Genomic DNA, 23,951 nt, shown 5'->3' on the forward strand with positions numbered 1-23,951 from the left:
ACAACTCTAGTGATTCCCAACTGATAGGCTATACCAACATACAAAAACCAACTACTTCTATATACTAAAATTGGTAGCAAAAAAAGGGCCTCTAATCAAAAAACAGGTATCAACTAAGCTTATATTCCCAATTTTTACTATTAAAAAAATTTCCCCTAAAAATTCAAGCTGTCAGTTTACATAATCAAAAAGTTTAGTCTGGGGTAAATAGGGCTTATCTAACCACAGATCATTTCTTGTATTTCCTTGATCAGATCAAGAGAGCAGTAGAGGGAAATGACCTATACATGGAAATATAAAAGGCCACAGCTCCAAACAGAAATGTCCTACATTTAAAGAGCCACTGTTCTTATTATAGGAGCTTAATCAAAACACATCCAATATGGGGTCAGAAACAAGTCCCATCATATTCTAGAACTCTCAACCGGCAGAACTACTAAATGTAACTACAGCCCTGGGTTGAAATTACATTAAAAACCTAAGCTTGTGGCCATCTTAACCTAACTTGATATGTTGGCATAAATATACATCTATTAGCTGACAATTTTTTTAAAAAGAACATAAAGTTCAGTGAGTTTTCTCAGAAAAGGTCAGTGCCTAGCTGTTTCTGCTTAAGCCACGTTGTTCTTTGTAAAAATTTCTCTTATCATAACTTACTGACTTCTTAAGTGACTACCCTCTTAACTGATTTCTTTAGCCTTTCTGTCCCACAACTTAGAGTCAAGGGATTTTCATTTGTGTTCTGTAAACACCTATTGTGCTCACCATTTATTACTCCAAGGGAGATGCTTCTCCTCAGTTTTCTATTCTAACGGGGATAATAAAACAATTTGACTATAAAAATACAAGTTCAAAATTGTCACAGATTCTATTACACCAAACCCACTAAGTACAAACAATTTAGCATTCTTTATAATATGGCCTCAACCTATCTTCAACCTTAGTTCACCCTTTCCCATGTGTACCAGTCTAGCAGCTCACTGTTCCTCCAATGTTTCCTACTTCTCCATCCCGACGCACACTATTGCCTCTATTTAGATGTTCTCCCCTGCCATTTTCTACCTATCAAAATCCCACCTGTATTTAAACAACCATTGCAATTGCCACTACCTCCATTATTACTTTTCCTGATTCCCATAACTGGATATAATTGAAACATTTAGCCTACTTGCCCATAGAAGGGCTCAAAAAAATTGTTGATTTTAATAGGCAAGGTGGAAAAGAGTACCTGTGCTTTGGGCTGGTCAGTTTGCTTAAGACTCTTACTCTTCTCAATCTTGCAGAGCTGGGCTTTGGCCTTTTTTAGGAGGCTGGCAACCCTCTTGTCAGTCATTGGAAGCTTGTCTGCCTGAGCCAACATGGAGCCTATGGAGGAAGTGGAATGTTTAACAGTGCTAGATGAAGGAGTGGAAAGGCAGAGGGTTTTCTCCTTCTCCAGGGACGGGGCAGTTGGGCCGAGGTCCAGGTTGTTTTTTTCCAGATTTCCTCTCCCTTTCTTTATAAGTATTTTGGTTTTGACAGCTGTTGTATCCCCAAGAGTCACAGAAGCACTATCAGTCCCAGAATCAAGTGATGAAGACTTCTTCCGCCCTGTTCCTTTTTTGGCAGAAGATGAAGTGGCAACATCTTCACCAACAACCTTCTCTTTGGAAACCCTACCCACAGGATACAAAGCAGAACTACTCTGAATTTCTGATCCCTTTTTCCTTTTCTCTTTCCTTGACTCACGCTTATTCTCTTTTTCTCTCTCCCGGTCTCTCTCTCTACTCTTGTCCTTCTCCATGCTCTTGTCAGCATCTCGATCTTTGGACAGCTCCTCAGGGGCCTTGTCTTTATTTCTCCCTCTTTCAGTCTGAGAGCCTGGGGTAAACCAAGGGAAGAGAGGAGTAGGACTACTTGATGAAAATGGCTCTGCTGGAGCACTAGTCTGCTTCCTTGGTCTCTGATTTTTCTCTGCAGATTCCCCAGACTGAGTCAGGGAATGAGAAGGAAAAGTAAAAGTTGGGTTTAAGGCACTAGTGGCAAGAGGACTAACAGAAATGCTTAACGAGGAAGAGACAGAAGATGGTGGGGTGAGAGGTGATAGCTCAGAAGTACTATGCCTTCCACTTCTTGTCCTCATGGAGTGAGAAGGAGATCTTGGTTCAGATCGAATAGGACTAAACACTTTTCTTTTCCTTTTTCTATTAGATACTCCCGAAGAAGATGTTCCAGCAGAAGTTCGGTTACTAGGCAAGGTTACAGACTCAAATATTCTAGAGTGAGCCTCACTTGGAGTAAATCTTGGAGCTCTCAGAAGAGGGCTCCTTTTGTGCATATCAAACCTTGTTCCAGAATGGAGTGGTGAAAACAATCGGGCTGAAGCAGCAGTACCAGATGTAGAAAAACCAGACGCGAAGCCAACATCCTCAGGAGTCAGTGGAGGGGGTCGGAAATTATCAAATATTGGTTTGCGAATTAGACCTTCTTTGGCATATTTTGCTGAGGAAAAGTATTGTGGCTCTGACCTAGAATGTTTTAAAGAAGTCCACCTAAACGTCGGCTCTCGCAAAATAGATTTTCGCTTCTCTTGCATGGGAGCAGCAGAAGCAGGCAAAAATGGTGATGCTAAAGGAATGGTTGGAGGCATAAGCCAAGGTGTGTGGTCAGAGATACTGGAGGCTGGCTGCAATGGTGGGGGTGGAGTGAGAAGAGGTGGAGGTGGAGAGGAAGAGGTTTGCTGCTGGGGGGCACTTTGTAGCGTTGATAATTTTTTTGTTCTAGATCCAAAACTTCTCTCTGACACAGAATATCTTCTGCTTCTCCTATCATTACCGTCATTTTCTGGGGACTGGGAAATAGGCAGTGGAGTATGGACTTCAGGGGTATCACTCCGCTCCTCAGGAAGTACCTGAATCTCCTCAGAGGCCTGAGAATCTGTGGAGGTATCAACACTGGGGCTACTAGATCGGGAGGAGTCTGAAGACATTTGAGAGGAGTGCTGGGAAGCTGCACTTGATTTTTCAGAAGATCCACAGGATGTGGCACTGAATCTACTATTCGGGGTAGATTCTAGTCGGGCAATTTTAATGGGAGGATCATAATCCTCATCCTCTATAAACCGCCGAGGGGTTTTAATGATCCGTGAGGAGATAGCACTAACCACAGGCATGATGAACTGTCGAATATTTTTGACCTGTGTTTTCACCTTTCTGCCTTGTAGCTGAGCTGCTTCTTTTTCGATTTTCTTTTGAGCCCCTTTTTTTGCCCTTTGCAAAAGTTGCTTAGCAATTGTTGCATCTGTCCTTTTAGAAGAAGGAATAATCCTAACTGGCTTGATCCTTCGAGGGCTTTGTCTGACAACTGTCTTATCTTCTTTCGTGAGTGGAGGTGTACCTTCCTTGTCTTTCCGGACCTTCTGGGGCTTTTCCAGTTCAGAGTTAATGAGGAGACCCGAAGGGGTCTTTACTCTTTCCGTTGATGGAGGCCTTCCCCGCCGTCGTACAATCTGTACCCCTTTCCTTCCTATTTGAAGCTTCCCTGTCTTAAACTTAGACTTGAGAGGAGAGAGTTTACCTGCTCTTAATTTTTTAATCTTTGTGGCTTGCTGAAATGTAGCAGAAGGTGTCCGTTTAATTTTTTTCAGGCTATCTTCCTTGTTTCCCTTTGGTAACTCTGAAATGTCCTTTCCATGTGTTATTTTGATTTTTACTCCAGGGAAGGTGGGAGGTCGTCCTCTCTTCTTTTCTATACTTTTAGAATCTTTCTTCTTGATCTTATCTCCAGATTTGGTCTCTGATTTACTTAGAGGGGAAAACACAGATGGATCTGAGAGGATAGCTGAATTTCGGTCAGAGCCACTTCTAGGTCTCCCACGAGGTTTTCGAGGACTAGTTTTAACTGTGTATAGAAATTAAACAATGAAGAGCATATATTTAGCTTTATAATTCAGGTCTTAACTAAGCTGAATATAATTTAGCACAAGCCATTCTGTACTGAACTCTACTTGGGTCTAATGAGTCAATAAAACATCTTAATTGTACTTAGTTTCTTTTCACCAAAAACTTGTCTCAAAGAACTCAAATAGCATTCCACCGGAAAAAAACAGTGATTTACTTTTTTGATACAAATATCAAGATAATGATAAAAAGTTTTCAATTGAGCAACTCATCTACAAAACTGATTTTCCCACAACTTTAGATGAGCAAGAAGTTTTTATCTGAATTCCAAACAGTACGTTTTTTTTGCTAAATCTGTTCTACCTTTCTTTATCCTAGTCACCAACTTAATATTTGAGAAGCATGCTTATAGTAAGTCCTCACATATTTTCAATTCAGATTTTGGTTTTGAATAAATTTGGACAAGGTGCTATGTAGTTTCAACCTAGTAACACACCACCTCCCACAGGAACAGGCCCCTGGGCAGCTATTTTTTTTATATTTTTTATCTGTTTTGCCAAAGTATACCAAGAAAGTTTTATTGAATAGCAAAATATTCATTCATGAGACTTCAGAATAAAATCACTGGATTCAGTGGCATATGAACTAAGGGAAGAGACATGGTGATATGTCCATTAACCTATTTCCCTACCTAGAGATTCCTGAAGTGGTTAGTCCTGAGTTACAAAAAAGATTTAACCCTAATTAATGTCAAGAGTAAATCAACAATTTACCAAATGAGACTACTTCTATTCCAAAAATTAAAAAAAAAGAAATTTGCCAATTTATATATTGGCTCAATCTGCCTACTTATCTAGAGATTGAAGGAAACAAGAATTTTTTCTAAAATATTGTGTAAGCTTGCATTTTTTAAATATATTAAGAGTTGACTATTCTACTATATCTTCTCTTCCCTCTTTACCTCTCAATGCTTTATATGACTCAACATCCTTCAAGATAAATGGCACCAAAAGAGATTTTATGCCATTATGATGAACATTTAAGACTACAGAACCAAACTTCTAACAAAACAGAAAGGAGCACAGGTTTTATTGTGGAGCTTTCTAAATATAAATGCTTTTCTCACCAATTAACTTATGAGACTTCCCAAATCAGCTAAGGAATCACAAATCCATTCTAAATTTATGCTAATAACAACAAAAGTAAGGACTGAGACTGCAGAGAAATGGTTACATTTCTTAAATACCACATTATATCCAGGTGGTTTAATTTTATAAAAATCAAGACAACATTCAAGGTAGACTAACAGCCAGGAAAAAGTCATAAGAAGAAACCATCATGAAAGAATTGTGAATTAACAAAATGAAACTCCTACCCATAAATCATCACAAGAGTCCTTATCATTGTAGTAGACTTGAACCTGGCCACTCAGAGGGCTTTGTCAATTCTGAAAATCTCTTCTAACCAACTTTGAAAAGAAGTTTTTTGGTGGACAAGTAGAAAAAACAGAACAGAGAAGAGTTCTAGCTCTACTACTAACTTGCCTAATCCACAGTGCATCCAAAGACTCACAGATCAGTTATAAAAATTGCTAATCATGTATAGTCTTGTTTTTGTCAGCTATAAATGAAGGGTTAGATGAGATAAGCCCTAAAATCACTTTCCAATGAGAAGTTTTAAGATTCATTACATCCTAAAGAGAACATCACTATAGTCTAAACAGCACAGATACTGGGACACTGTCGGCTAACTCCTTCCAAATAGATTAGCAACACTGCTACCATTTGGAAAAAAAAAAAACTTGTCAACTTAAGTGTTTGAATTAGATAACTGTGTAACATATGATGATACTCTTCAAATGAAACCCACACGTTAGTGAACATCACAAACTGTCAAAGAACAAAAACACTACCAACAATATATTTAACTAGACTGTCCCTATTCACTTAAAATTTTTAAAAAACCATGCAAGAAGTCAGAATGAGGGCGGGCCACGGTGGCTCAGCAGGCAAGAATGCTTGCCTGCCATGCCAGAGGACCCGGTGCCTGCCCATGTAAAAAAAAATAAATAAATAAAATACAAGAAGAAGTCAGAATGGCAGCACAGATGGGGAATATATTTTCCATCAAAAGAACTGTAGTCCTTTCCTATACAGAACTGAATTCTGCAACTGAACTCATCACATGTTACTTCCACTGAGGATCTTCTCTAGGAAATAGCTTGTAAGTCTAGAATTTCAAGACATTCTAGATATTTTGTTGGTGAGAGCAATAACAAATACTGCTAATAAGTGGAAACATTCCCATGTTATTTTTATTCTCTTTATTTTAATACAGCCTTCCAAGGATCAGGTAAAATAAATTCATATAGTGCCAATATTTTGTTCTTAGTTCTTTGATAGTAGTAGACCAAATTTCATCTGTAAAAAATAACGACCAAATTATTCCCAAAGGCATATATACTACCATATAATACAAAATGCATAAATCTGAGGATGCTCCTAGTAAGATATCTTCAACTTGCCTACCAATTTGTTTCCCAATTGTTCTGTGAAAACCTATCTCCCATGTCCCAAGTGGCTCCCAGAAAGAAACATACTAAAGAATAAACCAAATATGGCCTGATAGAGGAGACCCATAAAGAATTCTAATTCATTAGCCTTTTCAGGGAAAGAGAATGATGTACAAAAAAAATCAGTATTTTAGATCATCTTTTACATGTAGAGAAGGCAAGGGAAAGCCACAATCATCGAACAAACAGTATCTGAAGGCACTGTGCATTTCATTGGCCATACCTGAAGGAGACCTTGTGGGACTTCGCACTCTGACTTCTTCATCTGAGCCAAAACCTAAGAACTGCTCATCCTACAACAAAGGAAAATTATTTTAAAATCAGAAGCAAAAACATGAATCTGAACAAATCCCAAAGAAATGCCCAGAGGAGACACAAATGAATTTGGAAAATTAGCCTCTATATATTAATCATCATCATTCAAATGGATACTATTAATTAACTAATATTGAAATAAATGGATCCTGCCATACAGCTTCATTTCAGACAAATAGGAGCTGTGTAATAACTGAACAAGGCATTGAAAGTCATCTTTGGTGCCTAGTACCCAGGGGATAGTCCTAAATTTCAAACTATAGATACAGCCCAAAACAATTAAAGTACAACTTTAATTCAGGTAAGCAAATCAGTACAATGGCAGAAATATACAGCCCCAATAAAACAAACAAATGCTTTTCAACAAGTAGTTAAGTCTACAGACACATAAGGAATAACATAAACAATATTATAATCTCTTGCCTACTAAATATTAATAGAGACTGAAAGTGCCATAATTGTCAGTTCCTTAACTCAGGAACTGACATATAGATGTGATTTCTATACATTTGAGATCCAAAGATTCTCAACATGCATTTTATGGCATCATTTAAAAATGCCCTGTGATAAGAGACTTAATGGTGGGCAGCAGCATTTGTGAAAGGGATCATGAATTGACTACATCCAGGGTGAAGTCCAATCACTATTAACTTAGGGAAACAGCTTATTTTCACTTATACTTGGAAAAGACAAAAAACAAAAATGTCTCCTTACCTCTAACCTTTATCCTGCCCTTTAAAAAAAAAACAAAAAACTAAGGATTCATTTAACCCACTTTGGACAAGTTCTCAAGAAAGATAGTCTATTAAAACAAACTGATTAACAGAAATTCACTGATTCAGACTAAGTGTCCTTTCCAGAGAGAGAGATAGAATTTCAGATTCCAGAAACAAAGCCCACATAAAATAAGAACAAAATAAGGAATAAAGAACAAATTTTCTTGAACTTCCAATTTATATCTAAAGGCCCCAGGCTGAGTTCCAACGATTAAAGCACCAAAATTTTCCTTTCAACAGCTGAGACCCCATATATGCAGGACAACAACATCTATTAAAACAGCACCTATTAAAAGGTAAAAGTAACCTTTTAGAAAAATCAGCAGGTTCATGTCTTAAATTTAAATGCTTTTGAGGAGCAAAAAATGGGGAGCCAAGCCTTTGTATATATATAATACAATAGAGAGACAATTCTTATTAGGATCTAAAAGGGCCTTTGCTCTGAGGTTGCTAAAATTATGAAAGTATTTAACTATTAAAGAAAAAGCTGAAATTATCCTCTTTGAAGACATTTGTTTGAAAAAGCATTATAAATCTAAGAATGTTAGCCAGATACATCTAAATCTCAATTTAAGAAATACATGCTAGAATTTTTACACAGTATCTGAGTTCATCACTAAATAAAATTTGAAATGAATTCTTATTGAAAACATGGTTTGCAAATAAAAAATGCTCTCTCTTCATTTTAAAACAAGTTGGGGGCGGGCCACGGTGGCTCAGCAGGCAGGAATGCTTGCCTGCGATGCCAGAGGACCCGGGTTCGATTCCCGGTGCCTGTCCATGTTAAAACAAGTTGGGCCATAACCTAGGACATGTGGGACTTAACCACAAATAAAAGGGAAGCCAAAACTCAAAATAAATAAGAAGCCGAAACTCAAAAATAAAGAAGCCAAAATTCAAAAAATCCCAATACATCCAAAAGCATATATCAATAATGGAATTCCATACCATTAATTTTTTTTTTTTTTTTTTTTTTTTTTTTTTTTTTTTAAAAGGAAAGACAGAGAGAAGGAGGGAAGGATAGAAGGAAGGAAGGAAGGAAGAAAGGGAAACATTTTTAAACATTTTCTTGTTTTATTGTATTCTGTTTCTCCGTTTTTGTTACATGGGCTGGGGCCGGGAATCGAACCGAGGTCCTCCGGCATAGCAGGCAAGCACTTTGCCCGCTGAGCCACCGCGGCCCGCCCCCATTAATTTTTAAAACGTACTTTTTTTATTTTAAAAAAGCACTTAAAATAGTAATCCTAAGATTTACTTTGAGAGAAAAGCAGATAAATAGGTGATGGTAAATTACTTTAAATGTTATGAAAAAAATAAATTCATAGAATCTTAGCATTTGAAAGGGGACCAGTCCAGTCTTCTCATGTATAGGTATGTGACATCACAGAGGAGAGTGGGGTTGGGGAGAGAAAAGGGTTGGTTTAGGACCTTGGCTCTAACACCCGCAGGCTGCATGATCTTAGACAAGTCACTATTTTTGCATCTCAGTTTCTTTGTTTATCAACAAAGAACTCCTTATGTTATAAGGAGTTAATGAGAAAATTTCTGTTAAACCACTTGAAAACTATAAAGCAATATATTGTTGTGCTGAAGAAATTGAAGCACCGAGACGCCAAATGACTTGCCCGAGATCATACAAGGCACCTATGTATGCAAACTGGGCATACAGTGATCTTCCTTCCAAAATAGTTACCATTTTAAACTATAAAGAAATTTAATGGAACCAAATATAACATTTATGGCACTAAAAGTGATATTCTTTCAGCTGCTCTTAAGTAACAGCATGCCCATTTTCAGATCCTTCAAGTATCGTTCTTAAATTAGTTCTTTTCCTGCATTACCCTTATGGAACAACTTGCCAATCCATGCACTTCATGAAGACATTCACGAAGTGTTTCCCAACACTTACGAGGGGAATACATTGCTAAGTGCATGAAATTTTGTGCTCCAAGTGTTGCAATGACAAATCAAGCAACTATGCATACAATACCCAACAGGTAAGGTAATCAACAGGTAAGGCAATGAAGATTATTGATTTTTAAAAGAAATGTAAAAAGTCTACGCTGCTAGGTTCATTGTCAACCTCCTTAATGGGCCACTTTTCTATATTTCAAACTCTCACAAAATCTAACTATATATTCTTACTGGATATGGTCCAAAAGAATAGAGTACTACTGAGCTATCATGCAGCAATTCAACTCTGCCAATGTCTGAAGTTTGCAAGTACTTAACAAAATGATGGGAAAAGGAAAGAAAAGAATTAGTCAAAGAAAACTACACTTCTACCCAAGCACTTTCTTTTCACTTGACATATTGGTTGACTTCTTGAAGCATGTTTTTTAAAAAAAAAGTATTCGTTGTTTAAAGAATGCAGACAGCTTAGCCAAAAATAAAAGCCATCATTGTTATGTTGAAGAGCTCTAGCCTACTAACTCTGAACTTCCAATTCAATTAAGAGCCCTAAAAAAAAAGAAAAGAAAATCTAAGAAAGCCAAGCAGAGAAAGCCCTGGGACTGAGAAAGAATGCTGCAAGTGGCTGCCACAATACAAGTCCTGTGACACACACACCTTTGCATCAGTACCAGGCTTTCCATTTCACTCCTAGCACAGCCTTTAAACACGTGGGGACCCCTGAGGATGTAAACAAGGTAACAGTGTTGGCTCCCCAGGGATTTGGACTTGCCTAGAAAATGAAAGACTAAGGAAAAATGTCTACCAAAAAAGACAACAAAAGGAACTGCAATGAAATCCATGCTAAGCGCTGTCACATTATAATCCTGGATGGCCTTGAAGAGGGAAGATACAGGAGACATTACACCACCCGTGACCATGTATTCCTGGGAATGGGATGCAGACAGCCAGGTATTTATCACACAAACTTCTCCTTCCAACAAGACCTTCTCTAATGAGCACAGCATTCCAACACAGTGTATCAGGGAAAGCCAGCAAACCTATTCTCTCCAGATCACTAAGTTTTCAACACTTTCTTATCTCTAAAGATAGGAAGACTACCATTGTCAAACTGAGCACCGTAAAACATTGTTAAATCACATTTAATTCCCAGTGATTAGGGCTGCAATGAAGTTACCTAATGTCACTTTCTAAGTGAAATCTAATTGTAAAACTAAGAGACTGGTAGAATTTCTTTCTTAATATCTTTACCTCTATCTCTGGGTAACCAAGAACTTCCAAGCATATTTTTATAGTAAATTCTACCTTATGCATAAGTATCTTAACATTTGAGGGCAGAATTTCAATTCTCTAGTGAATGGTTAATTTTTATGTGATGAAAGAATAGGAATATTTTTTCCACAAGAGAACCTAAGTGAACCCAAAACAAATACTACAGATAATGGTTACATATAAAATATAATGAAGACATTTAGAAAAATGCATGAAATTTTATATTTCAAGGGATTATATACTATTAGGACAACTTTTCAAATAAAGCACCAGTTCATTCACTTGTTCATTGAAAACACATTTATCTGCTTGCCACAGGGCTATATGTTCCAGATGCAAAGATTAGTAAGACATGATGCCTGCTCCCAGAAAGTACTGAGGGCAAAGACAGGCAGGTACACTATTTCAGCCTTCCTTTCAAAAACCAAAATTGCATTAAAATGTCATTAAAGATAAAATACTATGTAATTTACATTCCCGAATAAAAATTTTGCTTAAATCTTGGAATAGTTCACTCTTCTTACATCAGTATTTGGTGGGTGGAAAAATACTCAACACATTACAAAATCCTCCCAAAGAAAATGGCATTCTGTATCTCCATCCCTTGGTATTGTAACTATGCACCACATCTGTGTTAGAAATCAGAGAGTTGAAGTGATTGAGACCTAAATCATCTACCAGTGATTAAACATGACACAATTCCTAGTAAATAATCTGATAAAATTTCAACTGAAAGACCTCAACTTTCTTTCTCCACACGCCCCCCTTCCCCCATTCCCCAACTAAAATAGAGATTTTAGTCCCCCCCCCCCCCCATAGATTCTTCCCAAGTTAGTGCAGTCAGGGCAAAGTACACTCACTAGGCTAAGGTGGAGGTTCCAAAGCTACTTTGAAGACTACTCTTTATTAAACAAGTTTGGCCCCTCCTGGATGACTCTATCTGCTCATACCCTTCAACCCTTTCTTTTCTAGCAAAAAAGACTCCTCAGTACTTCAGAATACTTAACTAAGTAGTAATTATCTTAAACGTGGCCTTTTGCAACCCTATCTTAGCACTCTTCTGTCTTTAAAATATTCAGCCTTGAAAACAACATCATAACCACACTCAATATCAGAATCGATCCTAATGCCCTATTTTTTTTACATTGTTTTGGAAGCTCCAAATTATGGTTATCATATTTGATTCCATCAGATGAGGAGGCCACAGGAGAACTAAGAGAATTACTGAAAACAACTAAACTTGAAGAAACATCCAGGAGGCATATTGTGGATCTCAGCAATGATAGTTAAAAAAGAGTAACACTTTCCCTTTGGGAATTTATTCCAGTCAGCTATCACTTCTGCTGGCACATTTCCCTTTGTGTCTACTGCTACAAGCACCAAAATACCAAGGTCTTGATGTTGCATTTTAAAGACATGCACACATAATTACTAGAACATAATTAGCAGAAGGGATTTTTAAAAATGTGTTTACACATTTGTCTCCTTCTCTAGAGTGAGCCCTCGTTGAGGATAGGGAGTTTCCTTGTTCATTTTTCATTCCGAGTATATGCCACCAATTTGGCGCCCAGTAAATGTTTATAAGATGAAAGTAAAGGAGATGCAGTACCTAACTGTTTAGAAAACATTAAGTAGCTACTGTGGTAGAAAATACTGGTGGACTCCAAAGAATTAGACAATATGATTCTTGCATTTAAGAACGCATATTCAGGTTGAGAAAACAGAATAAGCCAATTCATTCATTGATTAAAATATATGTGAGCCCACTTCTGTGTTAAGGGATGAGGATAGAGGTAAGGACCTGCTAGTCTGTTGAGAGAACAGGTGAGTCAATTAGTGGAATGCAGTGTATTGCCTGCTATGCTGGATGAATGCATATGGTAGCACAGCAGAACGGCAACTAACCTAGTCAAGGAGAAAGGGTCAGGAAAGCCATTGAAGCAGAGAGGATGAAAACTTAGTCTAACTTTTGAAGGTGACAAAGCTTGGGAAGGTTAGGGTAGGGAGAAAATACATTCCAGGCAGAAAAAATAACATGTACAAAGGCACAGTGACACAAAAGAGCACTGCATGGAGTGAAATTACAAGCAGTGCAGTATGGTTGTGGGCCTGACTGATATGGGAAAGGGGCATAAGGCATTGAAGGGAAAAAAAGGCAGAGGCAGATCATAAGGCCTTATAAGCCTTCATGAGTTTGAAGTTTATCTTCAAGAAGTGTGAACCTTTTCCTGAGAGCTATAGCACATCAATGACCCTTTCAGGCAGGAAAGAAGCATGACTAGATTTATATTTATGCTTTCAAAATATCACTGTGGTAGCAGTAGAGTAGAGACTGCCTTTAAAACTAGACGCAGGTAGAACTGTTAAAAATTATTGCCGTGGCAGTGGGGATTGAGGGAAAAGGACAGATTCCATAGGCATTAAGAGGCAAAATGGACAAGGTTTGATGAATATTTTGATATATAAGGATAAGGGAATGGAAAGAATCAATAGACACTTGGCTTAGGTCGATTTGGTTTATGGTGATATTCAACAGGGATGGGAATACTGAAAAAAGACAGGTTTATAGGAGTGGGAAGGGAGTTCATTTTAGACATTTGAATTTGTAATGCCTATTGAAGTTATCTATAAGATAAAATGATCTGGGGAAACTATATCTGACTCAATAAATATGTAACTGTTGAAACTGTATATTTGAATTCAATCATCCAGGGAGAGAATACTGAGAAAAATGGAGAGCTGTTGGCACAGCCTTGAGGAATACCTACTCTTTTTTTTTTCGTATGCTGTACGGCAGGGTCACATTTCATTCTTCTTCCATGTGAGTATCCTGTTATTGCAGCACCATTTGTTGAATTTTTTGTTTGTTTGTTTGCTTTGTTGTTTGGGAAGCGCATAGGCCAGGAATCACTTCCAGGTCTCCTGCATGGCAGTTGAGAATTCTACCACAGAACTACCCTCGCACACCCCAGGAGTACCTACTCTTACCAATGTACATGGCAAAGTGAGGCCAAAGAAAGAGGCAGAGACGGGATGGCTGAGGAGGAAGATTCCACATAAGTACAGAATAAAGGCAGAATACACATCAAGATGTTCAAGTTGGGTACAGACTGAAATTTGTACAGCAGGATATTGAAACTGGGAGGTCACCTGTAACCTTACCAAGACCAATTTCAGTGCAGTGTTACAGGCAGGAGGAGTCAATCTGCCATGGGTTATGGTGTGATTAGAAAGTGAGAAAATGGAAATAAGTATAGACTTTTTTGAAAAACTCAGAAATATGGAGAACGGATGGGGCAGAAAGCAAGGAAAGACTAGCTTGGAAGAATTACTTTTTTGAGTTGATTATGTTTATATGCTGAAGGGAACACAGCAGCAGGGAAGAAGAGAGACAAAATCCTGAAAAGCAGAGGGGTAATAAATAAATGCAAAAGGGCAAGGGTAAGGGTAGAGGAAGACAGTGGGAGGGAATGAGTACCAAGCCCAAGGGAGAGATTTCTTCAGATTCTCAAACAGGTTCACAAATAAAAGAAACTTTTAAGAATATATCTCTGAAGGAAACAAATCATGAAGAAAGTAATGGACAATGACTGATTAAGAATAATGAGGAGGGAAATGAAAACAATGGGAAGTAGAAAAATTGGATGCAAGGATTAGTAAAAACTGATTTGGTTGGAAGGGGTAGCCACAGCAGGGTCAAGATAAAAGACAAATGAGGGTGGGCCACGGTGGCTCAGCAGACAGAGTTCTCGCCTACCATGCCGGAGACCCGAGTTCGATTCCCATGCCTGCCCATGTTAAAAAAAAAAAAAAAGACAAATGAAATATCAGAAACTCATCAATTCTAGGATGGTATAATCAAAGCGGACACAATAAACAGTAAGGGGCTACTAAAGGTTCTCAAGCATAGAAATGGTATAAATGGTATTTCAGAAATTTATTCTGAAAGGGGTCTATATAAAGAACTAGAATAGGAAAGTTTCTAAATAAGGGGAAACCAGATAGCAGTCTACAGTCTTAATTAAATGTGATTGGCATTTAATCAACATTCAAGCATTCAAGTAAACAAGTATTTACTGAGTACCTATTATTGACAGGCATTGATTTAGACTCAAAAGATATGCACATAAAGAGATAAAATTCCTGTACCATGAGGAACAATCTAGTGGGCAGAAAGAAAGAGAAAACAAACACATAACAGAAGAAACTAGGGCCACGAGAAGGATCGACTGGGGTGATCTGTGGGGATTATTTTCACTAGTGTCAGGAAAGGCTTCTCTGAGGTGATGGCATTTGAGTTTAGACCAGGCAGCTACATACAGGGATTGGCAAATTACAGGTCGCAAGTCAAATACAGCCTGCCAACTAATTTTGTTTGGTCCATGAGCTAACATGAAAATTATATGAAATTCAAATTTCAGTGTCCATAAATAGTTTAATAGTTTGTTTATTCACTCACTGATTTATGGATTGTGTATGGCTGCTTTTGTACTGCAATGACAGAGTTGAGTAGTTACAACAGAGACTCTTTGCAGAAAAGATCTGCTGATACCTGAGTTAGAGCTTTTTTTTTTTTTTTTACATGGGCAGGCACCAGGAATCAAACCCGGGTCCTCTGGCATGGCAGGCAAGTATTCTTGCCTGCTGAGCCACCGTGGCCCGCCCTGAGTTAGAGCTAAATGGTGAAAAAAGCAAGACATTTAATGATCTAGGTAGAGTCGTGTTCTAGCGTGACAGTAAGTCCAAAGGCCCAGACAACGACAAGCATGACATGTATGAAAGTCAAAAGAAGGCCAGCATGGCTCTGAAGCAGAAGTGTGTCAGAATGAGAAGAGAAGGTGCTCGAGAGTCAGGTTGATCAGAGGCCAGATCAGGAGTGGCCTGTTGGCCTTAGTAGGGAATTTGGATTTATTCTGGCAGTGAGGCAACTCCAATGAGTTTAAATGAGGGAATAATATGATATGATTGCTTTATTCTCAGAGGGTATTGTTTCCGGATGAAGAACAAGCATTTAGTGAGGTAAGAACACAAGCAGGGAGATAACAGAGATTATTTTAAAGAAGATAACAGACAAACTTGGGGTTTTGGTTGTAGAGCCGATAAGACGAAGTTGGATTTTTGCTAATGGGTTAGATTTGGGATGTGAATGAAAGAAAGAAATTAATGATGACTCAAACTGTAGGATCGAGCAACTGGGGGCATCACTGACTAACAAGGCAACTGAGAATGTAAAACGTTGAGAGAGAATGCAAAATATCTATTAAACATCTAAATGCTTCAATGTATACTTGTTTCTTGCTTATAAAATGGGAATAGTAGTGGTTACCTTAGAGGGTGGTCATGAAGACAAGGTGAGAGAATACATGTGAAGTGCTCAGAATAGTGTCTGACACACAATAAACACTTAATAAGTGTTAGCCACTCTTATTGTTAACAAAGTAGGAATGTTAAATAAGGAATTGGATTTGTAAGTCTGGAAATGAAAGCTGGAATTCAGGGATACAGCCAGTTTTAATCATGCTCACCCTATAGATGAGGGCAGGATGGGATTACCTAAAAAGAGCATGTAAATAGAGTAGGTTGTCAAAGGGTACACTCCCAGTGACTCCAACATTCACAGGCTAAGCAGAGGAAGGGCGCCATACAGGATATTGAAAACTAATAGCCAAAGACTAAGAAGAAGATCAGTTAAGTACAGTGTTACAGAACCCAAGAAAAGCTTTTCAAGAAGGGAGCATTTAGTTGATTCAAATGTCACCAAAAGATTTAATAGGATGAGAACTGAGAATTATCTATCCAATCGGGGAATACGGAAGTCCTTGAGGACCTTGATAAAAGCTATCTCAGTGGCATCATGGGGGATAAAAGGCCAATTGGAGTGGCTGAGGAGAGGTAAGAAAGCGGAGACAACAATTACAGGCAGCATTTTCAGGGTGTTTCATTGTGAATGCGAACAGAGAATTGGTTGTTAGTTAGAGGAGGGGTGGGGCCTTAATATATGGATTATATTGATAGTTCCATGTCGATAAAACCAATCCAGTTGTGAGAAAACTGCTGATAGAAGAGAGGGGATAAGTGCAGGAACAACCCTGAATAGTGAGAGGGGATGTGATCCAGAGCACAAGTGGAGAGGTGGGCCTTAAGACAGGAAAGGAGTATTTCTTCAATTGTAGAAGGCAGCAGAAATTGTAATAGTACATAATTTTACATTCAACAGAAAGGGAAAAGCTATTAAAGAGAATATTTCAAATATTTTGATCCTTAGATCACATTTTGATATAACTGACTTAACTTTCAACCATCAATAAGTCATTAAATGAAGAATACTAGCTGAATTGCTCCCAAAGATAATTGTTAATATTAGTTTTGAGATTCTCAACCTTGAAATTACCAATTTCTAAAGTATCTTGCAAAGTACTAATTAATTTTACTACTTGTATTGATATTGTATTTTAAGTTGAGGTCATTGGATAATACATGCATGACAGTAGAGCCTTGTTCAATTCTAAAGCCCCAGCACTTAGTCATCTGCTTGGTACATAAAAGATGTTCTTTGAAAATTGGGTTACGTTTCCAATCTCTCATCCCTTATTTTATAAAGTGCTATATTTAAGAATGCCATTTGGAACGAAGATGAGCCTCTTTGCAAGCACATTTTCATCAGCTGTCACTGAATAAAATGTGGTGGCACCTGTAAATCATTTCCAATAGTGCAACATAACAATAATGCTGCTGAATCTATCTGTGAGAAGGGAAAAGTGTAATACACTTAAGCATAAACCAGTCAAGAAATGTATGCTGTTACTGAACTCATAGACTCTAGTGAACAAATTGTGAGAGGTAGGGGCAAGGACAGATTCTCTCTGGTTACTGGTGGATCAAAGAGAATAATGGTTGTTTGAATTAATAATAAATAGGAAGAGATTTAAACTGTTTTAAATATGATCTCTGCCTGATACTGAGAAATGTTAACAATAAGGTCACAAAGGATTAAAGAGTGCAAAGACAACATGCGCTGTTCTTCAATAACAATAGTAGGGTAAAATTTTCACCCACACAAGAATCAACCCATTTTCAAATATTTAATTCAATTCTACCTAGCAGCTGTCACCGAAGAAACAGAAATGGTGCACACTTTTTAATTAAAGAGGTAGTGCCCTTCAACTTCACTCAATGTCAGCAAGACCAAGAAGCAAAGATGCTCAAAAGAGCTAAGCAAATGAAAGAGATGAACCCTACCTATCCTGCTTCAGAAAAAGAGGTGGTCATAAAGTAGCTCAATGGTCTTTAAAAAAAACAAAACCTAAATGAATGCACTACTTCAGATAGAAACCTATACAGATTCTTGCAATGCCCAAATTACTTTGCAGGATCTTTCAAAATAAAAATCAAGATAGGTACACTTCCAGACTCCTTAGGTTCTAAGTCTGAACTGGTTTATGTGCTTGTTGATATGGAAGAAAAAAGTCCATTTGACTTATATACCGTAGGAAATTAAGTTAATCTCTAAGAAATTTCTAACAGGAAAGTACCACAAAATGTCTAGATCCATTTAAGTAGTCTGGAAAAACTAAACAAACAAACAACACCAACATTGTTTTCAAAGTGATGGTTCTTTTTATTACACAAATATGCCACATGCCAACTTTAAGTAGTCAACTTCATTTTGAGCTATATTCTCATTATATCCTCACGTTTCTACGATTAGAATTCAATTTTTCTCTTCCAGCTTGTTGTCTTTATTCTGGTACAAAAGTCAGGTTGCAAGGCTGCATCTTTCTTTCTAGGAAGATGGGCTGCTGAGTGATCAACACCAACTGAAGAATCCACAACTTCCTTCTCTCTAAAGGTAAATAGCATTTACCTCTTAGTAAAGTCAGTTTTCTGAAGGAGCAATGGAAGTTACATGACAAAAGTGAAAATTCCCACTGGCAAAAAAAAAAAAAAAAAGCTACCAAATTAGCCAACACAATTTTGACCTAATAAATTAATTTTTAGGAGTTAATGTTCAGATATATGTTGGAAAGCTTTATGTTCTCAATGTTTTGAAAAACCAATCAGCCTCTTCTGCATATCACATCATATTTGGGAGTTTACCATCACATTCTGAGACACCCATATTAGTTGGCATTAACCTATTTTTTAAAAAAGTCCCTGGGAATTTTTATTACTTCAGAGTCCCTCAAGTAGAAGAGGAAATCGTAAGAGAATTATTCTTTGCTTTTATAATCTTCTGCTTTCTGAATTAATACCTACATGACTAGCAACTATAATTTATAGGAAAAGCGGTATGAATCTGTTATATTTCCAGTTCCCAGAATTCCTCAAATGACACCTACAATTTTAGAATTAGGAAGTCAAACTGTGCTTTACTTTACCACTTGCAGAAGTCCTGTAACAACCCAGCTTCACTGGTGAACTCTACTCATTTTATGAGACTGCCTAACTGATTAAGAGTAGACAGCATTCACTGCATGAAGTTTAGGAAAGATTATATTTATGTAACCAACCTAAAATAAACCAACTATCAACTCACCTAAAAGAAGAAATTGACACACAATGTCAGTGTGAAATGCAAAAGTCCCCACATTACAGTAGACCAATCAAGGTTTTGGAGCCAAAAGTTAGTAGGAAAACGGCCTGGTGTTAATATCAGCTCTGCCTAGACTTTTGGTAATCTATATGAATAATCCCAATTCACAGTTTTCATTGTGACTGTACAGGAAATGCTTTCTGCAACCCAACATATCTTAAAAAGTTTCATTCTGAGTAATGCAAACCCTCTACACAGCCTCAAAAGCCAAGGGTCAGGGGACTTTGTAGCACTAATTCACATGAAGCAAACTTAGATTAAATTGGAAAGGACTTACAAGCACCTGTTCTGATATATCCACAAGAAGTGAAAACCTTAACAGGGAATATTTGGAAGCACATCTCTTTAAATTGAAATTGAAAATTGACATAAAAGCTACTAATATTTGTTTCCTATATTGAGACCACACCTATTATTTTCCCTGATTTCTCTTAATGTTTAAGATTTCTCTCTTAGCTCCACTCACTAAATTTTTATTCTCCTATAAATCCACTAAAACGTTATTATTTCATAAAGAGAGTTCTCTGGAAGCCTACTCCTGAAAATTAATTATTGTGATATGCTGACAATTCAAATCAAATACTTCTTAGGGAGCCAAGGGGACCCTAGACTGTCTTGGGGAGTACTAAAAAATTATAAAACATGATCTATACCCTCAAGGAATTGAATAAGAACACATTTATTGTTTCAAAGAATGGGAAGACAGCTTGAGAGGTCATTTTATATATCTATAGAAAGGACTGTACATTAACATTCACCTCTAGCGATGATAAAATTTGTTAGTAACCTTCCTACCATAGTTATAATGATGGTCTTCATGAACAACAAGTTCTTTTCACAAAGAACTTGCTTCAGTTTGAATCTATCTTCTCTTATTTTAGTGTCAAGGGAGCTAGGAAACAGCTGGTTACCATTCCCAATAATGGATCCATTCATGCTTTTTGAAGAGTTATTAATTAAGTTGCCTCATAACCTTTCATTCTCCCAACCTTTCCTCATAGGACTGACTTCCAATCATATAATCAATCATCTTTTGAGTCTCCTTAGAACCGTCTCCAAAGTCTCCTCATCCCTTTTAAGTTGAGGAACCTAGAAATGGAAACAACACTCAAGTAAGGGGATGATCAGTGCTAAACATTGTTAACATAAAAGATGATACCATCCCATCAGGATATCTCAACATCACTTTTAAAACCCCAGTTTTTTTACAGAAATGTCCTGGATGGCTTTCAGATATTCCACTGCCATATTTAAATTAGTTCTACTTTTTTAATTAGTCAAAATTATCCTAATAGTTTTATATAAACTCTACCACTTATGTAATGTCTTTGCACAGTATTCCTAAAAAGTTGTATATACATCAAATTTTCAATTCAACAAACATTCACTGATCACCTCCTATCTGAAAAGTCACCATTGTAAACAATATAAAACATAAAGGATGATTTAGAAATGGTCCATATCTTAAGGAAGTCACGATCCAAAGGGAAAAAGACAAACACATTCATAATTATTTACAACATATAACACAAAATAACCTGGGATAAGTTCTTTAAGGGTAATATATAAAGTACAATACAAAAACAGGAAAGGAGAAGTTGAGTTTCAACAGTAGTGTTTCTGTGAAGGTTTCCTAGAAGAGTTGGGATCTGGGGATCTGAGATGAGCCATGGAAGATGAATAAGCCAGACACAAGCCAAGATGGGAAAAAGGAGAGGCATTAGCAAAGGTATAAAATCAGGTACACAAAGACTGTGGAGAACACCTCATAGTTCAGTAGTCCAATGTGGCTGAAGCATATGGTTGAGAATGTACATTCAGGAGATAAAGCCCAAAATTTAGAAATGTATGCCAGCTAAATTATGAAGGGGTGAGAATTTAAAATCTTATCTTATATTCAGTGGGAAATCAAAAGGTATTAGGAATAAAATAACATAATCAGCTCTGTATATAAGAGAACCACTGGCAACACTGGGTGCGATAAAAAAGAACGCAGGGAGACCAGTTTGGAGACTGCTGCAATGATCCATGCCTAGGTACCGGAAATTTAAACTAGGACACCAGAAACAGAAAAACAGGGACAGATTAGAGATACTATAGTAGGATAATGGACAAGACTTGGAAATTAATTGGATGGGGGTGGGAAGAAAAAGGAGTTGAAGATAGCACAGTGCAGAGAGCATGAATGAGCTTAAAGCAGATGTGGGTTTCGGGTTCGAATTCCAGCTCTGCCACTTTCTAGTCATATGATTTGAGGAAAATTGTTTAACTTGCCCATACCTAAGTTTCTTCATCTGTAAAAGATGGTGAATCTTTCAGTACTGAGTATCATAACAAACTGTTTTTTAAGAGAGGTACAGAACACCACGTATGGAATGTATGTGAGTGTAGATCTGTCAATAAAAATATTAAAAAAAAAAAAAAAGAGAGAGAGGTACAGCAGTACTATTATTTTTCCTCTTTAAGCATTACTAGTCATTACTAAATTTTTATTTGTTTTTGATTATTCTTACTTGTGGATATTTTTATTTCTCAAGAATAGTTCCAGCCCCCTGAACTTTTAACCTACAAACTCAGCATTCCTTCTGTAATGAAACTGCTAAATGCACTAATCTCTCATTTACTCTCCCCAACCTGTAGCTTAACAACAGATGTCAAATAGCTACCAAGCACAGACAATGTGCATCTGAACCTGGGGGCCAAGAATCTTGAACAGCCCTAGAGCTGGTGCAAGGGATAACCAAGTGCTCAAACTCATAAAAAGATCAGGAGCACTAGTTATAAAGACCAAGCGTAGCAATCCCAATATAGCTGTCTTGACCTGATAAACTAGGCAACTCCTGGTGGCACTAATTCCTTGGTATCATATACCTGCCTATTTATTGTCTTGTTCTCTTTCCCCTCCTTGTTTTGATTGGTCTTTAATTATGTCTTAGTTGGATGCCAATGGTACCTACTGTTACCAAGTAGAGTGGCTTTCAATTTGGTTTCATCTAGCTTACTGATGAACCTGACATTCAGACCAAAAGCAAGAATCTAAAGTCCAGATTACAGCACTCACATCTTTTCAATCTTTCAGTCCTAATAATATTTAGGGCTTTCTATGTGCTAGGCATGCTGCTAAGTACTTTGTGTGCATTATCTTAAGTAAGCCACACAATCATCTCATGAAGTATAATCACACCTAATTTGCAAGTAAAGAAACAGAGGCACGGAGAAGTTAAGAAACTTTTCTAACGATACTCAGCTGATAAGTGGCAGTGCCAAGATTTGAACCCAGGCAGTCTAAATCCAGGGTCTACATTCTTAGCAGCTCCTTAATTACCATATTATACCATCTCACACCAAGACAGATTAGATTATGAGATTCCCTCCCTTCTTTATGAAGGTATGTTATACCCAAATAAAAAATCCTAGCTAGAGAGATTACAAAAGGATTTCCTAACGAAAGTTTAAGAGATATTATCTACATGGTTTCACTGTTTATAAATAAAAGGTAATAATCTCGTGATAATATTGTATATGTGTGTTTCATCTAAAAATTAGTCAATACCCATGGTTAAACAGAAGTTGAATATAGGCATTTGTAAATAATTATTTTTACGAAATACCCCTCTACATGTGATATTTATTATAGATATTTGTGATTAACTTCTCCCTTGTTTTTAGAAGTGAGATATTACAAAGGAGAGCCTAAAGAAAAATTTTTCTCCAAAAACACTCAAGTAATAAAATTACTCTCCTAATACAAGATACAAAGTCAAAATTGTTTTGGTGCTATAAAATGAGAAGAAAACAGTGACACTCTAACAAAACATGGATACCTGACAAAAGATCCTTCTAAAAGGGCAACCGTTAGAAAGATTCGTAGTTCTCATTGCTGAAAGACATCAAAACATCTACAACCAAACATGTCAACAAAACACAAAACCAAAAATGCAAGAAAATAGATAAAATAATATGGAAAGAAATTCCAACTCCTGAAATAAATGCCAGCGGAATAGATGCTACCCCTCTGGTACTTCATAGGGTTTTGCTGTAGCAATATTTAAAGGTAAGCTATCTGGGGAAATCCCTTCAGTCTATTGGTCAAATAGAAAAACAACTACTCATTTCAAGGAAAGGGGAATTTTCACACACAGTACAGAAAATTGCCAACTAACTCTGACATTTATACCTTTATTAACTGTTTCCCTAAAACTGAAACTTATTATTGCAGTATATTCAACATCTAAAATATAAACCGTTTGGTCTCCAAGAAGTTTCACACTAATCCCACAAGAAGACTTACAACATCCAAAACAACTACAAATCACACAACAGAATTCTTTCAAATGTCTTAGTCTTTAAAAGCAAACATTTGGCAGAGGCTTGCACCCTCACGGTTGGCTTCCTCTGGTGTGTAACCTGACAAGGTACAAAGCTCACTGAAATATTTAACAGTGGCGGTATGGATTTCTTTGGATAGGTCAAGAAAAGCAGCTCATCCTTTTTAAAAACATAACCATTTTATGGGATGTCACTACTTCAGTCCAGGTATCTGAAAGCCTCCTAGCTTTCCCAGACACCTTACTGAAGGCGGGAAATGAACAGAGTAACAAAAGGATCCTTTTCTCTCCCTACTCCCAACATAA

General features: G+C 37.2%; 1 protein-coding gene across 4 annotated transcripts in view; it reads right to left on the reverse strand.

The window, feature by feature from the left end:
• Positions 1–23,951, reverse strand: part of KMT2A (lysine methyltransferase 2A) — a 91,606-nt gene that overhangs the window by 60,578 nt on the left and 7,077 nt on the right. For all 4 annotated transcript variants that reach the window (XM_077112744.1, XM_077112746.1, XM_077112743.1 and 1 more), the window contains 2 exons: positions 6,674–6,743; positions 1,229–3,879 (listed from right to left, as the gene is read on the reverse strand). In XM_077112744.1, coding sequence (XP_076968859.1) covers positions 1,229–3,879; positions 6,674–6,743 — 2,721 coding nt within the window. The remainder of the gene's footprint in view (positions 1–1,228; positions 3,880–6,673; positions 6,744–23,951) is intronic.

This window comes from Tamandua tetradactyla, chromosome 8, assembly GCF_023851605.1.
Source record: "Tamandua tetradactyla isolate mTamTet1 chromosome 8, mTamTet1.pri, whole genome shotgun sequence".
Classification (NCBI taxonomy): domain Eukaryota; kingdom Metazoa; phylum Chordata; class Mammalia; order Pilosa; family Myrmecophagidae; genus Tamandua; species Tamandua tetradactyla.